Genomic DNA, 23,954 nt, shown 5'->3' on the forward strand with positions numbered 1-23,954 from the left:
TTGGGAAGATCCACTGCGTGTACTTCAATGGTTGGTTTTGCCTTTGCAGTCTAAGAAAAATAAAAGGGTTTTTTCTCAGTCCCCATGTCTGGAGGTTGGGTTCTTCCAAAGCTGAGCTCAGGAACAGGCTGAAGGAATTGCCCCCAGAAGACCATGCTGCTGGGCTTGGGTTCCCCATGGCTCAGGGCAGGAGGGCACGGGGCAGCACGTTAGGGCATGGGCCTGTGTTGAGCCTTCGCGTGTGGGTGCCCAGTGCCCATGGGAATGGTGGGTGACCAGGAGGGATGTGCCTGGGACCATCTCCCTGGGCTTTCAGGCACCGCTGCCCTGCACAGCAGCACCGCCTGCTCAGGGCCATGCCTGAGACCACATCCCTGGGCGAGAGCAGACGTCTCTGTGTATGCCCCAGCTGGGGCAGGCTGCTGTGTCCCTGGTGCAGCAGGAGGTGCCTGGGGAGCCCCCAGGCCAGCAGCCTGGTGCTGGGGACAGGGACTGGCCCCGAGGGGCTGCCAGGAGTGGGCAATCAGGGTCCCTGTGAGAGAGGAGCAGCAGACAGAGGGAGACACTGGCCTCTGTCCCCTCATGCCATGGCTGGTGTCAGCCCTGGGGCTGACTGGCAGGATGAGACCCCTCTCTGCCCACCAGCATATGCTGTGCTTTTCAGAGAGGCTGTGGCTATGGGGTGAGTGCCCAGAGCTCTGCAGCCCCCTTTGGGTGGCAATTGCATGGGGCCAGCCCAGCGTGGGCTGCTGTGTCTGCCTGGGCTGGGGAGAGGGCAGGGGAGGTGGGCAGAGCTGTGGGGGGGCTGGGCTGGGAAGGGCCCGGGAGAGGGCCCAATGAGAGCTCAGCTGTGTGGGTGTGCAGGGTGGGGGCACACAGCAGTGTGGTCCTGGTGCAGACCCAGGGGTCATGGTGAAGCAAGCAAGGTACGAAAGGACCGGGACTGAGGGGCAAGATCTATGCCGTGTTCCCTGCACACCCTCAGAAAGCTGCAGAAGGGAAATTTTCCCCACAAATTCCCAGAAAATGCTCCTTTCCGTGTCTGGTCATATACCCCAGCCACAATTAGGGACCACTGCTGCATGGTTACCTCTGTCCTCCTCCGTTGCCCAGTGATACCCAACTCCATCACCATTTCTAAATATAAAGGGAGCCACTTTCCTACTGACGCTTGTTGCACACAAGTCCCATAGCTCTTGCCGCAGTTGGTCTCTCAGTGAAGGCCATTGTCAGACACCTCCAACAAGATCACGTTCCCATGGCTGTGTTTGAACAAATACTGATTGAGATCCCACCAGCTGGCCTGGGTCCAGCACTCCAGTCTTTCACTCGGAACCATTTCTCAAATAATACTCTTGCTCTCTCAGTATCTCTGTTCATAATGTGCTCCACGTCCCAACCATCCTTCTGGCCTCTGCAGGACTTGCTCTGATGTGTCAGGGTCTTTCATGTGCTGCGGAGCCCCATTGTGGGCTCAGCAGTCCTCATGTGGTCCTGTGGTGGGTTAACCTTGGCCAGTGGTGAGACAACCATTCAGCTGCTCTTTCACTGCACTGACTCAAGAGGACAAAGGGAGAAAATAAAGCAGCAATGCTCATGGGTCAAGATAAAGACAAAGAGATCTCTTAATGATTCTTTTCATGGCCAGAGATGTGTGGTCTTGCCAAAAATTTATGTATTGCCAAGTAAAAAAATGTTTGGATTGTGAGATACGATGGCAGGAGAAGCAATGGGAGAGAAAGCCTGACTCTTCTGGGGGAATCAGTGTCCTTGGCGTCCACTGGATATGTAAGCAAGGATGCCAGGAGCCCAGGGGCTTGTGGGCAAGTTCCCCAGACCAAACAGGCCACCCACTCTGATGCCCACCTGCACCTGGGACTCCCCAAACAGGTCAAGATGCTCAGGGAGGTGAAGACCAGTGCCACCTTGGTTGTAGTGACTGTGCAGTTGTGGTGTCCCTGATGCCCAGGCACGTGGGGAAGGAGAGCAGCAGAGCACAGCCCTGGGACAGGAGGGAAGGAGAACCTGGCCTGCTGAGGGCACTGGCAGGTGGGATCCCATGGGGGCAGGGCCCTGAGAGCATCCCTAGGCCTTCCTGACCCTGAGCAGCCTCACCAGGGGCCTCCACCCAAAGCTTTGTCCATGGCTTTGGGAGGCCATTGAAGCCAGGCAAGAGATTCAGCCCCAGCATGATCTGTTCTGTAGGTGTTTAGGTCACCTTAGAGAGGTGTGTGGGTCTCCATAGGGTCACAACAACAGGCACAGCTTTGCCTGCCCATGGACGTTGTTGATTCAGAATGTCAGCATCACTTCCCAGCTTCATTCTGAATGGGGTGGCAAATGATATAAACCATGGCCCTCCAAGTCCTGGGGACTTTCTGTTGCCTCCCTTCCTTCCTCAACTCCCTCCACGTTATACACACCTTCCTTGCTCTAATGGGCTGTCTCTGGCCAAAAGCCCAGCAGCCACCCAGCCGCCTCTTCCCCCGCTCCCTCCCCAGTCAGGGCCCAAAAATGAACACAGTCACGGACAGGTGGTCTAACAAGCAATGAGTACGGGACACACAATCACTTCCCGCCCTCTCATGGCAAGGCACCTCTTCATACGCTCCAGGGCACTGCTGGCTGCCTCTGCTGCCAGGTCACGGGCTGGGATTGTGTTTTGCCTTCTGTCCCCCAGCACCACCAGGGCCTTTTCTGCACAGACACTGCCCAGCCAGGCAGGTCCCAGGCCCTGCAGCTGCAGGGTGTTAGTCCATGCGAGGGAGGTGCAGGCTCTGCCCTTGGTCCGTCCTGCATCTGTGCAGCTCCTGACAGGGCGGCCACCCCACCTGCCAGGGTTCCCCTCCATGGCATCCCAAGGGCACAGGGATGGTCCTCTCAGTTTGGTGCCACCGACAGACATTGTGAGAGTTGCCTCCACTGGGCCCTGTGTACAGCTCCTAAAAGTCAGAGTGTAGGGTACAGAAGACACCCCTGTGCTGCCCACACTGCCCCAGTATGTCCCATTGGCCTCCAGGTGGGGTGTGAGCCCTTCCTCACTGCTCTCTCAGCCTGACCATCCCGCTGGTGTTTTACCCATCTCTTTCTGTATGCACCCAGAGTGTCATTGCCTCACTTGGGCAGAAAAACACTAATGAAGACCATGGCCAGAGTTTTGCTGAAGCCGAGGGAAATGACATCCACTGTGGAGCTCCTCACGCACATCTGCAGGCTGTCAGGTCTGTGAGGTGTGATTTACCCTTGGGAAATCCACCTGGACAGTTACCAGCTCAGGTGCCAGAAGTGTGAAGTGAGGGTTTTTTTTATTTATGACACTTGATCATGCTTCACATTGCTTGGAGATTTAAATAATTCTGCGCCTGAGTGCAGCCAGTCCTCTAAAGGCAAACAGGTGGGGATGGTGCAAAGGAGCTGCAGCACCCACCTGCAGAATTGAGGGGAGAAGTCTGATGTAAGGAGAAGGGATGTGAGTCCCAGGGGACAATGAGAAAAAGGGTGGTGTTGGGGGCATTCAGAGCAAGATTGTCCATCCTGTGTCAGACCTCAAGGGACTGTGTTTCCTACCAGTCCAGACCTCCTGAGGAGACCCTCTGCATCATTATCACTTGGAGATTGCTGCTAGAACCTCCCCTCTAACCTAACAAGTAGCAAAATATAACCTATGAAATATAATTAATTATTTTCAGGTGCACTTTGAAATCCTCTCTCTTATCTACATGAATGGAACAGATTCAATTAGCTACACATGTCTTGAAGATCTGAAGGAAATGACAAAAAGGCAAATACCTCATTAGGGCATTGGGGGCTCCTGCCATGAACCTGAGCTACTGAGAGCAGGCTGAACCAACCACTGAAGGAATGTAAGTCAGAAGCAACACTGAAAATACCTTCAAACATTGATGGGTCCCGCTGAGGGCCATCGCTGACAAAGCGTCCCCATGGACTCGTTAGAGTAGCTAATTAGAGGCCAGACCTGCAGGTAGGCAAAGGCACTGTGTCGGTGGCTGTAATGCTGCAATACACATTTGGATTTTTTTTATGAAGCAGAAGGACCAAGCCCTGACCCCCAAGCTCTTGGAGGGCAGAACAGAAGACCCTCCAAATCAAGTTTCATGTCACAGGCCTTGATGACATGGGCAACTGCCATTGCCAAGTGGACAAATCCCTCAGCCCCCAGTTGGGCCATTCAGCCTTGCTGCAGCCCTGGGCCATCTCCACTGCAAGTTGCCCTACACTGTCCATGCTGGTACCACTTTCCACTCTGATGGTTGGCACATTTCTTTCTTTCACACCCAGCCCTCACACCCTTGTTTCTCTGCCTTTTCTGCAGTTTCTCCCCTCATCCCTGCTTGTTCCTTAAAACTCAAAGCCATGGGACGATCCAGGCTGCCTCTGGGTGAACTCTGGCATCAGAGGGCAACTGTCAGAGAGACATTTCTTGTTCCTCACATCCAATCTTATCCTTCCAAGCAGCACTTTGTGGAGGTTTTCTCTTCCTGCTGCTATCAGGAATCACTCCCTTATCTCTGACATCTCTGACAGCCCCCTTCAAGCAGGTGCATGCTACTACTGTAGTGCCTGAGGATCCATTTTGTCGGTCTCAAGAAGCCCAGCACCTTCAGTCTCTCTCCACAGACTCCAAACTCCATCCAGGCAGGTATCCTCCACAGCCTCTCCAGTTTTTCCCCATTCCTCCAGAATGAGAAACCTCAAAGCCCAGACACAGACAATCCGGATGTGGCCACAACAGTGCTGTGTCAAGGGGGATGGTGCTGAGCCAAGGGGGATGGTGCTGAGTCAAGGGGGATGATCAATCCCTTGTCTGAGTGGCCACGCACCCCCTAATTCAGCCGCACATGCAGTTGGCCTTAGATGTGCTGAGCATGCACCAGTAGCTCATATGCATCCCCCATAATACTCAGGCCCTTCTCCTCCTCAGGTTTGTACCTCAGCCGCTCAGGTGCCCTCACAGGTGCGGTTATTCTGTCCCCACTAAAGGGCTGACCACGTCTACTTGGAAAACCTCTGAGGTCCCAATTTCACAATCGCAGTGTTTTGGAAGTTGCTACTTGGGCCAGCTTTTGATATGTGCATGGACATGGCTCACCCTGCCCTGTGGTGCCTCTGGCAAGGTAACAGCATAAGGAACTGCAGGACGCCACAGATAACGAAGGGAGGCAGTGCTTCGGTGGTATTGCTGACCTTGGCAGGCATTCCCAAGGTGAACAGCTCAGAATCCCCAAAGGAAGACAGACAATGTCCAGGGAGAAGAAGCGGGCTGCTTGCATGGGAGAATACAAGGGTGGTCAAGGAGAATCAACTGTGCATGGGAAAAGAGCTACAAAAGAAGGAAAGGGTGAAGAGCGGGAATCAGTCAGGGCTGTTTGGGGGTACCAGCCAAGCAGCCCTGCATCTGAGCTACAAAGCTTGGAGTGGGAAAAGAACCTCACAGGTCATCTGACCAACTTTCTGTTAGGCTCCAACAGCTGCCGGGAACCAAAGTGTTTCCCTGCCATCATGAAGGCAAGATCCATGGTGGATGGAGATCCAGAATCATTCATGCTGGGAGGAACCTCTGCAGGTGTCCAGGCCGATGTGTTGATCAAAGCAGAATCAGCGATAGGGTGAGAGCAGGTAGCTCAGGCTTTCCTTCAAGTGGGGCTTGAAAAGCTCCAAGGATGGACATGGTACAAGCTCTGTGGGACATCTGCTCCAGTGCTTGACTGTCTTCATGGGGAGAAAGATTGTCTTCCCTTGCTTCAGCTGATGACCGTTGGCCCACATCCTCCCATCATGCACAACAGGCAAGAACCTGGCTGCCTTTTCTTGCTGATATGGCCCAAGAAGACATGGGAGGGCTGTTATTAGGTGTCCCCAAAGCCTCCTCTTCTCCTGGCTTTGCACCTTTCAAATAAGGCCCATGGCATCCTGGGCTGCATTAGGAAGAGCGCTGCCCAAGGGTTGGTGGAGGTGATCTTTCCTCTCTACTCAGCCCTGCTACAATTTGTCTTGCTGACTTACCCTTGATTTCTACTTTACCAATGTCACCCATACTTGACTCAAACGTGCCGTCCAGAATTTTCACCACTCCTGCCTTGTCTTTTTGTTCAAAACAAGTCCAGGAGAGCTTTTGCACTATGTTGGTCAGGGATCATCTTCCACCTTCCCTTCAACGAAGGCCTTCAAGTACAGGCCCCTTTCTCTAGCCATTTAAAGGAGATGTTGTTCTCCTTCTAACCTTCATCAGGAGGTTGAGAGAATCTGAGCAGAAGACCTTTGCACGTGGAGGAGTTAGTGATGAGTGTCTCAGAAAACCTGAGCAGGCCTGTGCTGTGCTCCATGTACCTCTTGGCCTTCAGGCTGAGCTGTGCTGAGTGTGTCCCTGGGTTGCAGAACAAGCCGTATTGGAAGAAGAAATCTGCAGGAAGCTGCTGGTGAATGGCCAACCGCACGCCCTTACCTTTGTCTGGGACTGCAGTTACCAACTCCCAAGTGAACATCTCCTCTTAGAACACGAGAAGTGATGACTAGAATGGGTTTCCCTGGCAGAAAACACTTCAAGAGCTGACAGGAGCAGTGTGGGATAAGCCTTCTGCAGGCAGGATCTGCACCACTTGCTGCACCACTCTCCCAACGCTGGAAACTCCGTGTTCCCGGCCTCGGAAGGGACGGCATACAGCTGACACGGTTGTCTCTGTGTGTAGAGAGTTTGCTCTAACCAAGGCCATTTGAAATGACACTTTGTCTCAGAGTCCAAGTGCCTTTCTTACTGCAGCCATAACCAGCTGGGCTGCTGATGGCCAATCCCCCAAGGAAACTGGACACTCCAGGGACCTCAAACTTGCCTTCATGGCCACGTGCCTCCTACTGGCCTATGAGCTTCTCAGATGTAATGGATGTCATAATGATAGCCCAGATCATCAGCCTGCTTGTGGCCTCGGTTACTCCTTGGTCAGCGGTTCCTGAACTGGAGAAGGCAGTGACAAAGAGATGCACAGGAATGGAAGAGATGGGCAAGGACCCTGCAGGTGCCATGAAGGCTCTGCAGGAAGAAGTGTGAGGAATAGCCCCTACAGCTGTGCAAAATGGAATGGCATTAGATATGAAGCTGGCGTCTGAAGGCAGAGTCTTTGCTGTTGTTAATAGCAGTTGCGGTGTATATGTAGGTTAAAGTGGGGGAATTTCTACAGATATAAAAAAAATTTGGGAACATCCTAGTATTTGTCATGAGTCCCAGTAAGTTGAGACCGTCTATGGAATTCAAGAAATTTGGAATACACTGACATCCCGGTTTCCTGATTTACAGCTGTGGGTTAAGAAGTTCGTCTCAGATGCCTTTCTCCTCTTCCTCTGTGATCACTCCAATCCATTTTACCTATGTAGCTTCTGCTATAAGGTTCAGAGAGGAAAAGTTGTTCTGTCTTTCAGTAGTGTCTCTGATATTCCCTATGGGCAACTCTTCAGTTATGGCAATAGACCTCATGGGGATCTGTATGAAGTAAAAATAATACAGATGAGAAATGTATTTTTAGTTATTAATTTCTATAACATTCCCCCCCCCCCCCCCCCGATAAAAATCCTTCTTTTATTCCTGTTTACACTCCGTTCTATAAGGAAAGCAGCCAATTATTACTGCCAAGAACTTGTTACATTCAGCTGCAGAGTTGGTTGAAGATGTCTGATGTCAAGTGATGTCTCATGAGGCTGAGGACAAAAATATTGAGGATGGAGAGCTGAGGAGCAAGGCTGTCCACGCGGTGTTTAGCTCCAGGGATTGACTTTTCTATCTGTTCGCACCTCCTCAGGAGACACTGTGCATCAAGAGCAATTGGAAAAGCCTTCTATCATTTCTCCAAAGTGCTCATTACCTGCCTTCCTCTTTCACTGTACTGCTGAAACTTATCTCATTAAGTGTAGGAGCCAAACTTGAAGACCAGATGTCCCTGATGGAAGAGACATGGCTCGTCAGGGCGTTCTGCCTCTTCATGAGCCCAGGGTATCTGTGGTGCTGTGGACTTCAGGTGTTCAGAGGAGACTGAAGAAACCTCTCAAGAACACCAAGTCAGAGGCAAAGCCCACAGCCCCTGGAAGCGTTAATGGGCCCCGCTGAGGGCCATGGCTGAGAAAGCCTCCCCATGGCCTTGTTAGAGCCCATCCTGGGAGGCTGTGAGTGCAGGAAGGCAAAGGCGCTGTGCAGGCAGCTCTGCTGCTGAGCAAAGCCTTGGCTTGCTTGATGAAGCAGAAAGGCCAAGCCATGACCTGCAGCCTGTGGGGATGTCGGTGCTGTCCCTCACACAGAGCTCAGGGCTCTTCCTGGGGACCATGGAAGGTGGGCATCCAATGCCCAGTGAAGGACAGCAATGGCACAGCAACTTCCAGCTTCCCCATGGGGCTGCAAGGAGGCAACGATGCCCCCGTGCTGTGAGGACATCATGTCTTCTCATAGCCTTCACTGGTAGAGACAGATGCCATAGCCAAGGGGACACAGACCTGGGTTCTGGTGGTGCCTTCCAGCCTTGCCAGTGCCCTCTGCCATCTCTATTTCAAGCTGTCCTACATGGTTGGAGCCCTGCCCCTGTTGCCCTGCAGGCTGTAGGCACCATCTCGCTGCCCTGCCTTGCTCTCACCCCAACATTGCCATACCTTCGCTGAGGTACCTCCACTCTCACCGGCTCTTCCTTGAAACACAAACCATGGGCTGATCCAGGCTCCCTCTGGCTGAGCCCTTGCACCGCAGCAGGACCCTTGGTGACAGTTCTTCCTGCTGTGGTCCAGCCTCTGCTTTCCAAGTTGAAACTTGGTGACATTTCTTCCTCTCTCCTGCTTTTTCCACTGCCCAGGAAAGGTTTACCATCTCAGAAAATACCCTTCCAGCAGGGAACGCAGCCAGGAAGCCTTTTCTTATGCTCTGCTCTCTCACCAGAGAGAAGGAATACTCCCATGGTCTCCCAAACCACGTAACTGCTGCTGGCCTTTCAGCTTCTCCCTGGGACGTGAACAAGCCCTGTGCCTGCTGCTGTCCCATCATGTCCCCAGGTGCAATGGACATGACAACCCCTACCCCAGCCCTTCTCCTGGATGGGGCCTATGGGGTCCCTTGGCAGAGGGACCGTCCCAGCCACGTTCCTGATGCTGGCCTGTCACCTCCAGAGGCAGAACTGACCTCAGAAAAGCATGCTTGTTTCATCAGATTTGTCAAATATCCTTCCCACAAGCCATTTCCCACAAGCTCATCTTCAGCTGAGCCCCTCTATTTGTTTTGACACGTTTTATATATGCCTTTATAGCTCTATGGTGTTTTTTTCAGGTTGGACTGACCTCTGGAGGTCATCGAGTCCACCCCTCCAGCTGAGGCAGGGTCAGCTAAACCAACTTTCTCAGCAACTTGTCTAGGTAGGCTTGCGATATCATAGAAGCACAGAAACAGAGAATCATTTAGCTTGGAAAAGACCTTCAAGATCATCAAATCCAAATGTAAACTCAGGACGGCCAATTCCATCACTAAATCGTGCCATGAACAACTGCATCTACCTCTTTTTGAAACACCTCCAGGGCTGATGATGATTCCACCAGCTTCCTGGTTCCAATGCTTGAGCACCTTTGTAGTGAAGTTGTTTTTCCTCATATCCAATCTGAACCTCTCCTGGTGTAACTTGAGGCTGTTGCCTCTTGTCCTGTCACTTGTTATCTGGGAGAACAGTCCTACCCACCCGATCTACACTCTCCTTTCAGGTACTTCTAGAGAGCAGTAAGGTCCCCCCTGAGCCTCCTACTACCCACACTAAACAACTCAAGTCCCCTCAGCCACTCTTCATCCAAGCAGGGATCCAGACCCTTCACCACCTTTGTTGCCCTTCTCTGGACGCGCTCCCGGACCTCAACATTTCTCTTGAAGTGAGGGGCCCAAAATGGAAACACAGTGTTCAAGGTGTGGCGTCAGCAGTGCCGAGTACAGGGGGTCGATAACTGCCCTGGTCCTGCTGGCCACACTGTTTCTGGTACCAGACAGGATGATATTGGCCTTCTTGGCCACCCGGGCACACTGATGGCTCGTGCTCAACCATCTGTCACCCTGCACCCTCAGGGTACCTCCCCACCAGGCAGCCTTCCAGCCACTCTGCCCCAAGCCTGTAGCCTTGTGTGGGGTTGTGACCCAAGTGCAGAACTGGCACTTCTCCTGGCTGAACTTCATACAATTGGACTCACTTGAAAGGTCCAACCCGTGCAGATCCCTCTGCAGAGCCTTCCTGCCCTCAAGGACATCAGCACTTCCACCCCACTTGATGTTGTATGCAAACTCACTGAGGGTGAACTCAGTCCCCTTGTCTGGGTCATTGATGAAGTTCTGAAACAGGACTGGCCCCAGCACTGAGCCCTGAGGAACACCACTCCTTATGGGCCATCGTCACCTGGATGTCACTCCATTTCCTACCCCTCTTGGGGCTTGGCTGTCCAGCCAGCTCTAACCCAGTGCGGAGAACACCCACCGAAGCCATGAGCAGCCAGTTTCTCCAGGAGAATGCAGTGGGAGGTGGAGCCAAAAGGCTTTCCTAAGGTCCAGGTAGACAGCATCCACAGCATTTCCCTCATCCACTAGGCAGGTCACCTTGTCCCAGGAGGAGATCAGATTCATCAGACAGGACCTGCCTTTCATAAACCCATGCTGGCTGGTCCTGACCTCCTGGTTTTCCTGCGCCTCCTGTGTGATGGTGCTCAGGATGATCAGCTCCACAACCTTCCCTGGCACTAAGATCAGGTTGACAGGCCTGTAGTTATCCCGATCCTCCCTCCTACCCTTCTTGTAGGTGGGCACCACTTGACTAACATTCAGCCTTCTTGGACCTCCCCAGTTAGCCAGCACTGTTGAAAGTCACCCCTGTGGTGAGGCAATAGAGAAACACACCAATGATTTTCAAAGTGTTCCTGCATCACGGGATGTCCATTGTCAAGGACACCATCAAAAGCACCTTGTCCTTTCTGGATATAAGGTTCACGGGAACCACATGTCCTCTGGGGCTGCAGAGGCATCGCTGGCAGCAATGCCTTCTCCTGCAGCACTGCACAGTCCAGCCCTGCATGTCTCTGGTCCCAGGGACAGCATGGATTGCTCTCCTTAGGGACATCTCATTTCACCGTCACAGTGACCTCTGCCCACCACCCCAGCATGCGCTGCAGCAAAACATTTTGCTGGCGTGTGACCTTGGACACTTGGTAGCCATTATTATTTTTGTTGTTACATGTCTGAGCTTGGCCCTGGTGACACAGGTGTGGTTCAGGGTAACTCTGCTCTGAAATAACCTAAATCAGGGAGAGGAAGGGGAAAAGTCTTATTTAAGCAGCGTGAGGAAGCCTTAGGATCAATAACCTCACATCTTCTTGGGGAATTTAGAGATCCTGTGGGTTTACATGGCAAGGGTTTGGGAGTGGTTTGGAGGTGTTTGCAGGGCTGGCAGAGGTGAGAAGAGATCAAGAGCTGACTCCATGGCCATAACAGCCACTTTCATTTGACTCCAAAATGGACCAGCCCCTGCCCAAACCTGAGCCAATAAGCAATTCTAGTGGCACCTCTGTGATACCCTATGGTAGAAAGGACAAAACACAAATGGAGAGGGGTGAGAATTATGTGAGAGAACAACCCGCTGACAGTCACAGGACAGTGCAGTGACAATGCTCCTTTAGGTGTCTGCAGGTACGTTGCATCGGCATTCTAGCACAGCTGCCAGATGAGCCAACAGCTGTGATGCTCACCTGGATCTGAGACCCTGCATCATTCGTGTCCACCTTGGTTCTAGGAGCAAAGAAATGGTGGAGTCTCATCTCCCAGGGGGAGTGAGGCAGGAGAGCAGCAGAGTGCAGGCCCCAGGTCACACACTGGCAGGCTGTGGCCTGTGCAGAAGGAGGGAACACTCCTTCGGGTTTCCTGGAATTGCCTCACAAGCATAAACTCCATTTTCAATGTTGGAACCGTTGGAGGCTGCTGTCCTTGCCGAGCAGGTGATCTGAGCTCTGCCACCTGCCCTGGCACTTGGTTCCCTCAGTGTCACAGCTCTGTCTGCAACAGGACGGGCTCCAGCTGCCTCTGCGTGGGCCCCTGGCTGAGGGCACTGCTGCACATCTGGGCTGAAGCCCCCCAGCTGTGGCACCAGCCCAGCTCTGCCTGGCCATAAGGCAACCTGGTACCAAGTGTCCCCGAGCCCGTGGGTGCAAAGGCTTTGCTTCAGAGCAGAGACATGGCCTGGGCAAAGGAGAGCTGAGTCTTGAGCCCTCGGACTGTGCAATGAAGTGCTGAAATGGGCTCTGCAGGGCTTACTGAAGCACTGAGGACATCCTCCCCGCACTGCCTGTAGAACCACCAGACACACACGTACACACACGCTCCTTTAGGAGTACTTCGATCCTTTGCTGCAGTCTTCCTGGTGTCCTCTCTTGCAACGGGTTAACAACAGTTGGTACTCATGCACAAAACTTTTTCTCCTAAGAGAACTGCCACTGCTGGAAATAAGTGTGTCCCCCCAGGTGAGGCAAGGCCCATGAGGGATTGCCTCATCCTGCTGCCCAGCAGGTTCCCCTGCAGCCCCAGGGACAGCTGGAGGGAGCCCAGAGGGGCAGAGCAAGGGCTGCCTTGGGCTGCTCCCTGCTGCCGAGCTGGGCCGGGCTCCTGCCATGGAGGGAGCTCCTGGCAAGCGGGCAGCGCTGCAGAGAGACAGCTCTGCCCACCAGCAGCTCCTCTGCGAAGTGCAGCAGGGCTGAGGCACTGCCTGCAGGCACCCAGGGCAGAGGAGGGAGGCAGGGAGAGCTCAAAGGCAGACCTTGTTGGGAGGCTGCTGAGAGCTCCCTGCTGGAGAAATCTGCAGAGCCCTTGAGCCGGTAAGTGTGTGGCTGCAGGGCAATGCCTCTGCAGTTGCTAGCCGGGTCTGCAGCAGCTGGGGCACCCCCAGCCTGTGGGACCGTGTGGGAGCCTTTTGCTGTGGAGGAGGCCAGTGTGCTGCAGAGCAGGGCTTCCCTGCTGCAGCGTGGGAGGGCCAGGGCATGTGGGCTGCCTTGTGCCAGGGCCGGCTGCAGGGCTGTGAAGGTGGCTGTGCAGGCAGGGGTGCCCAGGGCTGTCCTTGCCAGCAGGGTCCCTGCAGCCGCGGGGGCTGTGTGCTGGGGCAGGGGCTCTGCCGCCTGCCAGGGGCAGCTCTCAGCCTGCCGGGGGGCTCCCGTGCGGCTGCGGGGAGAATGTGGGGGAGAAAGGAACAACCCCCATTAGGAAAAGGTCCCTGTTCTTCTGAGTGAGTGCTGCATGTGACAGGGTTGCTCACAGCTCCAGGTCATTTCCAAGGGGACTTTCCATGAGCACGTTCATGGCAGGGGATCACTGCTTGGCTCTGTGCTTGCCTGAATCTCTGCTGCCACTTTTCCGTGGCTCCGCTTGGTGGCAATGGAAACAGCTGTGCAGGTCAGAGCAGGGGCTGAGATGCTGAAAGCATCACAGGGAGGTTGATGAGGGAGCTGAGCAAGTGCCTTCCCTCCCCAGCAGGCTGCAGATGAAACCAGCATCAGCTCTCCTTTTCCCTCAGGCTTTGGGGGAGCTGTTTGTTCCTGCCTGCAGACAGAGAGCGGCTGCAGGGCAGAGCTGGCACACAGGGGCTGAGCTGGGCTCTGTGAGCGCTGGCAGGGAAGAGCCCTGGGGCCAGAGAAAGAGCTGCTGGCAGGGACAGCTGGAGGCAGCAGAGCCCTGGGCAGGGAGGGGGGGAGATGCTGAGGGGAACCCTGATGCAGGGGAGATGGGGGCACCTCCTGGCCATGGTCTGCCGTGCAGGTGCCTTCCCTGAGCAACGCACCTCTGCTCTCCTCTCCCACCCAGCACAGCCTTTAGACCAAGGGGTCCAGACCATTAGTAAACTTCTCATCCAGCAACTGGGAAGGATCTGGAGGGACAGAGCAGATTCCCTCATTCTCCCAAAGCCACAGACAGTCCCCTTGCCTCTCAGCACTCACCCTGCTCTCCCTGAGCACAGCACAAACCCCTCCTGACCTGACTCTGGCCATGGCCGTTGCTCAGCACGGGCAGAGCCGATGCTGACAGGCCCTTCTGCGCTGGGAGCAGTTTGGGCTGAGCCAGGGCAAGGCCAGGACTGGCCCCTGCCCCCAGGGTTCCCATGAAGCCCCTGCTGCAGAGCAGGGCTCACTGCTGGGCAGCCAGCGGGCACAGCCCCTGCTCCTCACAGCACACTCGGCCAGCACTCAGCACAGCTCCAGCCACGGCTCTGAAGGGAGCTCTCCCAGGAACGGGAGAGGGGGGGACATGGGGCAGCAGGGGCGCATATAGGAGAAATGCCTTTCACTTGGCTTTACAGAAGTATTGCCTGACTTGTCACTGGTTTTGCTCCATAAAGAGGACCCTATGGTTGGAGGCAGCAGATGTCCAACAGCAGCTCCATCACCCAGTTCCTCCTCCTGGCATTGGCAGACACGCGGGAGCTGCAGCTCTTGCACTTCTGGCTCTCCCTGGGCATCTACCTGGCTGCCGCCCTGGCCAATGGCCTCATCATCACCGCCGTAGTGTGCGACCACCACCTGCACACCCCCATGTACTTCTTCCTCCTCAACCTCTCCCTCATTGACCTGGGCTCCATCTCCACCACTCTCCCCAAAGCCATGGCCAACTCCCTCTGGGACACCAGGGACATCTCCTACTCAGGATGTGCTGCACAGCTCTTCCTGATTCTCTTTTTCCTTTCAGCAGAGTGTTCTCTCCTCACCGTCATGGCCTATGACCGGTACGTGGCCATCTGCCAGCCCCTGCACTACGGGACCCTGCTGGGCAGCAGAGCTTGTGTCCACGTGGCAGCAGCTGCCTGGGCCAGTGGGTTTCTCTATGCTGCGCTGCACACGGCCAATACACTGTCACTGCCGCTCTGCCACGGCAATGCCCTGGGACAGGTCTTCTGTGAAATCCCACAGATCCTCAAGCTCTCCTGCTCACACACCTACCTCAGGGAAGTGGGGCTAATTGTGGCTGGTGCTTGTCTAGGTGTTGGCTGTTTCATTTTCATTGTTCTGTCCTACGTGCAGATCTTCAGGGCTGTGCTGAGGATCCCCTCTGAGCAGGGACGGCACAAAGCCTTTTCCACGTGCCTCCCTCACCTGGCCGTGGTCTCCCTCTTTCTCAGCACTGCCATGTTTGCACACCTGAAGCCCCCCTCCATCTCCTCCCCATCCCTGGACCTGGTGGTGGCAGTTCTGTACTCGGTGGTGCCTCCGGCACTGAACCCCCTCATCTACAGCATGAGGAACCACGAACTCAAGGGTGCAATGTCCAAACTGATAGCTGGATGTTTTTCTGAAGGAATACAATTATGAATAGCATTTATAATGTAATTCATCACAGACCCAGACTGTCTTCTGAATTTGTCGTATTTGCTTGTGGTATTTAATTTCTGATAAAGTTGTCATCCCCATTCTAATTTCTTCTGTGATTTTCTTTTCTGAAGGTTCCCTGCTCTCTCTTTGTCTAAGGGCCATTAAGCAACTATATTTTTCCCGGGATTCTTCCTTCCAAGGCCTTTCTGGAGCTGCAGGGACATGTCCTGTGTGCAGAGATGGAGGGGGAAAAGTTCCTGGCATGGCAGCACTGCCAGGGAACAGCAGCCCCTGGGTCTCCAATACTGTCCTCCTTCTACCGACACACTCCCCTTCTGACCCCTTGCCTTGGTGTAACACCTGAGTGCTCTGGCAGCTTCCTCAACCCCGTGCTGCATGGCAGTCCTGTGAGCGCAGGCAGGGGCAGACAATGGGCACTCTGTGACGGTGCTGGCCTCCATCAAATGTTCTGGATTTGTGGAAACCTCCTGAATGCAGCACTGCAACGTGCTCCCTTGAACCGAGGTCCCCGTGCCCATTGCTCATGACGAGGGCCATCTCCGAGAGGTGCCGAGCAGGGCGCGACACCCCCGGGCTGAGGTGCTGCCAGCCTCTGGCAGGGACAGCAGGAGGCCAGGCAGTCACTGTGCCCGCTGCAGTGCTCTGCCTCCGCACGTGCCAGGGACGGGCTCGTGCCTCTGAGCACCCCTGTGTGCGTGAGGCTGGGGTTCAACCACGCCAGCAGTGCATGAGGCCAGCTGAGGTGGGGACATCTCCCAGGGCACTGCTGTTCCTGTGTGTGACTGCAGGAACAAAGGCCACTGTCCCAGGGAGATTCATCTCACCCGCCTTGGGCAGGCTCATTGCAAGTGCCTCTGTCTGATCACGGCACCCTTTCTGAATGGTGCCCTTAAATGTGTCTGAGCAATCAGGGAGGTTCTGGGGTCCTGGCAAAAGGCAGAGATCCAGCCTTTGTTCAGGAAAAGCAAGAAGGACAATTGGGAGAAATACAGGCTGGTCATCCTCACCGTAGTGTCTGGGGAAATGACGGTGGAAATACTCCTGCAGCCAGTTCCAGGTAATTGTGGGACAACAAAAGGGATTGCTGCACCTTTATGTGTAGGGGAAAGGAGGGGATGGTTTGTACCTTGACCTTTGCAAGGGTTTTGACTTTTTCTGCTTTCATCCATTACAAGATGGGTGACTTCTGGAGTGAAGAAATGGAGGACACTGTGGGTGAGAAGTTGGCTGGAGGCTCAAGTCCGAATGTCAGCAGTTTGTCTAGTCTTCCTGGTGTCCTTTGACTAGTGGCAACCCCCAGTGCAGGCACTTGGGTAAACAGGGTTGAATGCCTTTATTGACCCCCTGGATAAGTTGACAGAATGGCTTTTTGGCCCATTTGTAGATGGTGACAAAGTGGGCAGAGCCCTTGAGACATGCCATCTGGTTCCCCCTGCCTTAAGCACGATAGCAGGACAAGGGCATTTAAGGGGTCTCTTCCAACCTGAGTTATTTCAGGATTCATTGACTCACTTCCCTAGAGAGCTCCTTCAGTTCAGAACAGCGGGAGCAAGAAGGACAAACGGAGAGCCAAACCTCAAGCTATGTACCAACGCACCAAGTGAGATAAGGCAGTTCCTCTGGGGAACACTTGTGCACTCAAACCATTGGTGGGACATCAGTGGAGATAAATTGGCTGAGAGAAGCTTCCCTTCATCTGCTGGGTGCTGGGCCACGGGGAGGGTGACGGCTGAGGACGCTATCTCGTGGTCAGTTGTGTCTCAGGGACTCACATTCCAGCAGGAAGCCAATGGCTGTGACGGGGGCAGTGAGGCCAGTTCTGCCTGCGGAGGGGACAGCCCAACAGCAGCAATGTGCCTGGGAAAGGGGCGGTGAGGTCACCTCTGCCTGAGACAGCACGTAGGGCAGCCCCTGACTCACGGCTGGGACACGTGCTGTTAAGCTCCATCTGCCCGTGTCTCGGGCAGGCCAGCAGAAGGCCCCTGGGTGGCACGTGGGCTGTGAGATCCCCTCTGCCTAAGGACCTGGGCTCACTCCACCGAGGGGCTTCTTTCTTGCTTGTCACGTCGCTGCTGCCTGAGAACATGGCAGCACAGCAGCAGGCACACCGCTTGCTCGTGCCTATGCGAGAAGCTGAAAGGCTCGCAGCCTTGGAAGAGCGCGGTGAGGCCGTGGCATGGTCAGGGGAAAGGCCACCAGGAGGGTGACGGGTCGGGATGCCCGCCTGAAGGGTGGTTTCCCAGGTGGTGGAGCTTTCCTTGGAGGTAGGGAAGAGCAGGAGGGAGAAGCACTGTCATCCAGTGCAGCTGGGAAAGTGGAGACTGGAGGTCAGGAGGAGGAAATGTCACTCAAGGGCTTGTGCTGTGGTGGGAGACGTTGTCCAGAAGGAGTGTGAGATCAGTCCATGTCTGTGTGTTTGCAGGAACAGCGTGTGAGGATGGTCAGACATCAGTGCATGTGTGGCAAGGGCAGGATGAGAGGAAGGTGGGGAAGCCAGATGGGTGCCTGCAGCCTGCCGGGGAAAAGCAGCAGCTGTTTTTTCAAAGCTTGTTTACATTTGTGATGAGCTCTGCGAGGCTTAAACAATTGTGAACAGATACTGTGCAAATAGCTGCCTGATATAAGATTTTGCCTGGGGTCAAGGGAAGGCCACGTCGCTGTAAGGGATGTGCCTAGACATGGACAATAACCACTACCTGTGCAGTAACCACCTGTACCCCACAGAGGAATGCGGTACATGCCAATGTCTCGGGAACAACCCCCCTGAACACCCTAGAAAAAACTGTGCTACCAAACAATAACTGGGGATCCGGAGATCCCCATCAGCCATGTGAACGGAGGCTATGGACCAGCTGAAGCTGCTGGATCCATGGTGGTGGCACTCTCTTGCCACTCTATCCTGACTGATTGCTAGATTTCTTTCTTCCCAATCTTTCCCTCTCTTCCCTATTGCCATTTATTGCCATAAAACATGAATGTTTGTTTTTATGTAAGTGCTCAGTAAACTTCCTTTATTAATGGCTATTGACCTTGTTTGTGTCTTTATCTCGGTCTGGGTATAACAAAGAACCTTCCCAGCTCAGGTCATCCTGGACAAGAACAGGTGTAGAAGAGAGCAGCAAACCCTGAGGGAAGTCAGCAAGAGAAATTGTATCAGGGCTGAGTAGAGAGGAAAGATCACCTCCACCAACCCTTGGGCAGCGCTCTTCCTAATGCAGCCCAGGATGCCATGGGCCTTATTTGTTTGAAAGGTGCAAAGCCAGGAGAAGAGGAGGCTTTGGGGACACCTAATAACAGCCTTCCCATGTGGTCTTGGGCCATATCAGCAAGAAAAGGCAGCCAGGTTCTTGCCTGTTGTGCATGATGGGAGGATGAGGGCCAATGGGCATCAGCTGAAGCAAGGGAAGACAATGTCCTTCCCCATGAAGACAGTCAAGCAGTGGAGCAGATGTCCCACAGAGCCTGTGCCATGTCCATCCTTGGAGCTTTTCAAGCCCCACTTGAAGGAAGGCCTGAGCTACCTGCTCTGACCCCATAGCTGATCCTGCTGTGAGCAACACGTTGGCCTGGACACCTGCAGAGGTTCCTCCCAGCATGAATGATTCTGGATCTCCATCCACCATGCATCTTGCCTTCATGATGGGAAGGCAATCACTCAGGTTCCTGACAACTGCTGAAGCCAATCAGAAAGTTGGTGAGATGACGTGTGACTTAAATTTCCCACTCCAAGCGCTATTGCTCCGATGCAGGGCTGCTTGGCAGGTACCCCCAGACAGCCCTGACTGATTGCTGTTCTACAACTTTTCTTTCCCTTGTCCCTCTTTTCCCACGCACAGCTGCTTCCCTTTGACCATCCTTGTACCACCCCATGCAAGCAGCCAGCGCAGCCTTTCCCTTTCCTCCCTGGCCTGTGCCTTCCTTCCTTTGGCGGTTCTGAGATTGTCACCATGGCAATGCCTACCTTGGCCAGCAATACCATTGAAGAGCTGCCCCCCTTCATTATCTCTTGTGTCTTGCAGTTCCTTATGCTGTTCTCTTGCCAGAGGCACCACAGGTCAGGGTGGGCCATGTCCATGTACTTACCAAAAGCTGGCCCAAGGGCACTTCATGATTAAAAGCACCTTGAAAAACACTGGGTTTTGGAAATGGGAACATCAGAGGTTTCTCAGGAAGAGGTGGTCAGTCCTTTAGTGGTGGCAGAAAACTGCACCCATGAGGGCACCTGCTGGTTGAGCTGTGAACCGGAGGAGGAGAAGAGCCTGGCCATTATGAGGGATGAGTATGAGCCAGTGGTGCATGCTCAGCACGTCTAAGGCCACCTGCATAGGGGACTGCATTAGGGGGTGTGTGGCCACTCAGACAGGGGATTGATCATCCCCCTTGACTCAGCACTGGTGTGGCCACATCAGGATTATCTGTGTCTTGGCTTTGGGGCTTCTTGTTCCGGGGGAATGGGGAACACCAGGACAGGCTGTGGAGGATACCTTCCAGGATGGAATTTGGAGCCTGTGGAGAGAGGCTGAAGGTGCTGGGCTTCTTGAGAGTGGCAAAGTGGAGCCTCAGGGCACTCCAGTAGTAGCGTGCACCTTCTTGAAAGGCAGTGTTAGACATAAGGGAGCAATTCTTGATTGTGGGGAGAGAAGAAAACCACCACAAAGTGCAGCACTGAAGGTTCAGCTTTGATGAGAGGAAAAAGCTGTGTCTGTCCAAGGGCTGCCCTGTGATGCCAGAGGTCACCCAGAGGGAGCCTGGATCGTCCCATGGCTTTGTGCTTCAAGGAAGAAGCAGGGATGAGTGGAGAGACATCAGTGATGGCACAGAAATGCGTGTGTGAGGGCTGGGTAGGAAAGCAAGGAAGAGTCCAACCCCCAGAGTGGAAAGAGGTGCCACATGGACAGTGTAGGGCAACTTGCAGTGGAGATGGCCCAGGGCTGCAGCAAGGCTGAATGGCCCCACAGGGGTCTGAGGCCTCTGTCCCCCTGGCACTGGCATCTGCCTCTGCCACCAATGCCTGTGACACGGAACTTGATTTGGAGGCTCTCAGGCTCTGCTTCCAAGGGTTGGGGGTCAGGGCTCGGCCTTTCTGCTTCATGAAACAAACCAAAGGGGGTTGCAGCATTACAGACACCAGCACAGTACCTTTGCCCACCTGCAGGTCTGGCCTCTAATTAGCTACTCTAACGAGTCCATGGGGAGGCTTTGTCAGCAATGGCCCTCAGCGGGACCCATTCATGCTTCATGGCATTTTGAGTTTTGCTTCTGACTTGCATTCCTTGAGTGGTTGGTTCAGTCTTCTCTCAGTAGCTCAGGTTCATGGAAGGAGCCCCAAGAGCCCAATGAGGTATTTGCCTTTTTGGCATTTCCTTCAAGTCTTCAAGACCTGTGTAGCTAACTGGAGCTGTTTCATTGTGTAGTTAAGAGGGAAGATTTCAAAGTGCACTTAGAAAAATTCTTCTTCTAAAGGCTATATTTTGCTACTCTTTAGGTTAGAGGAGATTCTAGCAGCATTTTCCAAGTGATAATGATGCAGAGGGTCTCCTCAGGAGGTCTGGACTGGTAGGAAACACAGTCCCTTGAGGTCTGACACAGGATGGACAACCTTACTCTGAATGTCCCCAAGACCACAAGCCCCTGGGCTCCTGGTATCCTGGCTTACCTGTGCAGTGATCACCAAGGAGACTGATTCCCCCAGAAGAGCCAGGCTCTGTGATCCACAGGTTTCCTCAGGTCATTTCAAGAAGACATTTTTCATGCCTCACCCTGACTGTATGACCTGTCGCTCTGTCCTGGCTCGGGCTGGCATGGAGTGCATGTTCTTCACAGCAGCCCTTCTGGTGCTGTGCTTTGCGTCTCTTCCTAAGGCAGCGCTGACCACACACCAGTGTTTTGGCCACCGCTGCAGAGCAATCACCAAGGCTTCTCTTTCTCACACTCTGCATGCACTACAAGGAGACTGGGGGGACACAAGAATTTGGGACAGCTGACCCCAAATGACCACAGGGATATTGCATATCCCAGGACGTTGTGCTCATCAATAACAGCTCAGGGAAAGGAGGATGAAAAGAGGACATGCGTGGTCGTGGCATTAGTCTTCCCGTGTCACTGACAGATGTGCTGAAGAGCAGCTTTTCTGGAGATGGCTGAACCCCTGCCTGCCCATGGCAAGGGTGAGCGAATTGCTCATGTTGCTTTCCTTGCACACAAAGCTTTTGCTTCTCCTGTTGAACTTTGTCCTGACCTGTGAGTTTTCTTCTGATCCTCACCCCCATCATGCTGGGCATGTAAGGGGTCAGTGAACAACTGAATCTGGGTTTTGGGTGCTGGACAGTGTCAATCCACAACTAATTCCTCCCACAGTGCCACCCTGGCTGCTCTCCCCTTGATCCACACACAAGCTCCCACCTCACCCCTTGGCCCATCCACTAGAAGAGCTCCATGTATCTGAGCTGCCCTGACATCACACAGAGCATCCCCCTCCCCTCATCTTTCCCGTAGGTCTCCCCTACAGACCTTGTGTCTCCATCCACCGCCAAAGGCATGGGAGCTGCCCTGCCCCTCCTCAGCGCTTACGGCACTGATGTCACAGCTCTGTGGTGGCACTGGGGGCTCCTGCTGCCCGTGCCCCAGGCGGTGGGCTCTGGGGCCCATGTGTGCTGCAGCACCTCAGGTGTGGCACCAGGGCCAAGGGCAGGCTTGTCACACGGACACCGGTACCCAGGGACGGGAGCCCTTGTGTGGGAGGGGTTTGCTGCCCAGCGGAGGATGCTGGAGCGGGTGTCAGGGGGCAGCAGAAGGATGAAGGAGGTTCCCACCACGAGAGCAAAGGCTGCAGTGGCCAAGGCCAGAGGGCAACAGGCCTGGGGTGTGCAGCCCTGGCAGGAGAGGGCTTTGCTCTCCCAGGTGACTCTGTAGCACCCTGTGGCCTGTGCCAGAGCTGAAGCTCATCTCCAAGATGGGCAAGATGCTGCTGCTGGTGCTGAGCAAGCCCCTGGGGGAGGCCAGCCCGTGATCCAGCCCTCCTGGGGCTATCCTGCTGGTGGCAGGCTGGCCAGAGAGCAGCTCTGCAGAGAAGGACCTTTGGGTGCCAGAGGACAAGCAGCTGAGCAGGAGCCATCGAGGCACCCTCATGGCAAAGGCCAACAGCCCCCTGGGCTGCATTAGGACAAGCATCGCTGGCCGATGGGGGGAGGTGATCCTTCCCCTCCTCTCAGCACTGCTGAGGCCACATCTGGAGTGCCGTGACCAGGGCTGGGCTTCCCAGGGCAAGGGAGTTGTTGACGTACTAAAGTAAGTTCTGCAGAGGGCCACCAAGCTTCTTGAAGGGACTGGAGCATCTGTCCCAGGAAGACAGGGTGAGAGATCTACAACTGTTCAGTCTGGAGAAGAAAAGGCTCTGAGAGTCTTATTAATATATGCAGCATTCCATCTGAACCAATGTAACACTTTTTGAACTGTGGATGATCAACCACTGCAGGTAGTTGCCAAGAGTGGTTATGGAATGTCCATGCCTTGACATATTCCAAACCTACCAAGCCAAGGTCTTGTACAACGGGCTTGAGCTGGCTGTGCCTCTCCTAGGGATTTTCACTGGATGATCTCCAGAGGTCCCTTCCAATGTCAACATTCTCTGTCATTCTCTGAGTTTCAAGGACACAAGCAAGACAGAAAGAAATGAACGATGCATACCCTTGACCGCAAAGACAGTGGGGTCTATGGAGAGGACTCACGCTGGAGCAGGGCAGAAGTGTGAGGAGGAAGGAGCAGCAGAGGTGTTCTGTGCCATCAACCCTCTTTAACATCCCCCCTGCACCTCTCAGGGTGTGCTTGTGTAGGTGAATTGGGATCAATGGAGTAATTTGGCCCTGGGAGAAACTGGGAAATGGTCTTTAATGTTTTGGTCATTGTTTCTCACAATCAACATCTGTTTTAACTGGCAATGAATGAAATTGATCTTTAGCAAGACAACACATCTTTGGCTATGACAGGGATCGGTAAGTAATCTCTCTGCCTTTACCTTGACCCAGGAGCATCGCTGGTTTATTTTCTCCCTTTGTCCTGTTGAGTCAGGGGAGCAGATGAACAACTGGGGGGCTGGCTGGGGGCTGGCCGTGGTTAACCCACCACAGGACCATATCAGGACTGCTGTACCCAGAATGGGGCTTCCCAGCACAAGGAAGACCCTGGTAGGTTGGAGCAAGTCCTGCAGAGTCCAGAAGGGAGGTTGAGACCTGGATCATGTTATGGACAAGGAGAGGCTGAGACAGTTGGATTTCATTGAGAAATTGTTTCAACCAAAAGAGTGGAGTGCTGGACCCAGGCCAGTTGGTGGGAACTCTGTCAATGGACTGTTTCAAAATTTGTCAAAACTCAGCCATGAGCACATGATCTGGCTGGAGGTGTCTTACAGGGCCTTGGCTGAGTGGCCAACTGTTTCAAGAGCTATTAAAAAGTGTCACTAGGAAGGTGGCTCCCTTTATATTGAAAAGTGGTGATGAAACGGGGTCTCGCTGAGCCATCAATGAGGACAGATGTGACAGTGCAGCACATGTTCCTCATGGGAGGTGGGGTTTACGAGACAGAGAGGC

The 23,954-nt window shown here is 54.1% G+C and overlaps 1 protein-coding gene across 1 annotated transcript; it reads left to right on the forward strand.

The window, feature by feature from the left end:
• Positions 1-14,406: 14,406 nt before the first annotated feature.
• LOC121080198 (olfactory receptor 14C36-like) lies at positions 14,407-15,348 on the forward strand. The gene has a single exon (XM_040578061.1). It carries the CDS (start codon positions 14,407-14,409, stop codon positions 15,346-15,348), a length of 942 nt encoding a protein of 313 aa, XP_040433995.1.
• The last annotated feature ends 8,606 nt before the right edge of the window (positions 15,349-23,954 follow it).

This window comes from Falco naumanni, chromosome 22 (assembly GCF_017639655.2).
Source record: "Falco naumanni isolate bFalNau1 chromosome 22, bFalNau1.pat, whole genome shotgun sequence".
In the NCBI taxonomy this organism is placed as follows: domain Eukaryota; kingdom Metazoa; phylum Chordata; class Aves; order Falconiformes; family Falconidae; genus Falco; species Falco naumanni.

What these genes read in the sequence shown, in the direction of transcription:
- LOC121080198 (XM_040578061.1), top strand. Translation starts at nt 14,407, where the DNA reads ATGTCCAACAGCAGCTCCATCACCCAGTTCCTCCTCCTGGCATTGGCA.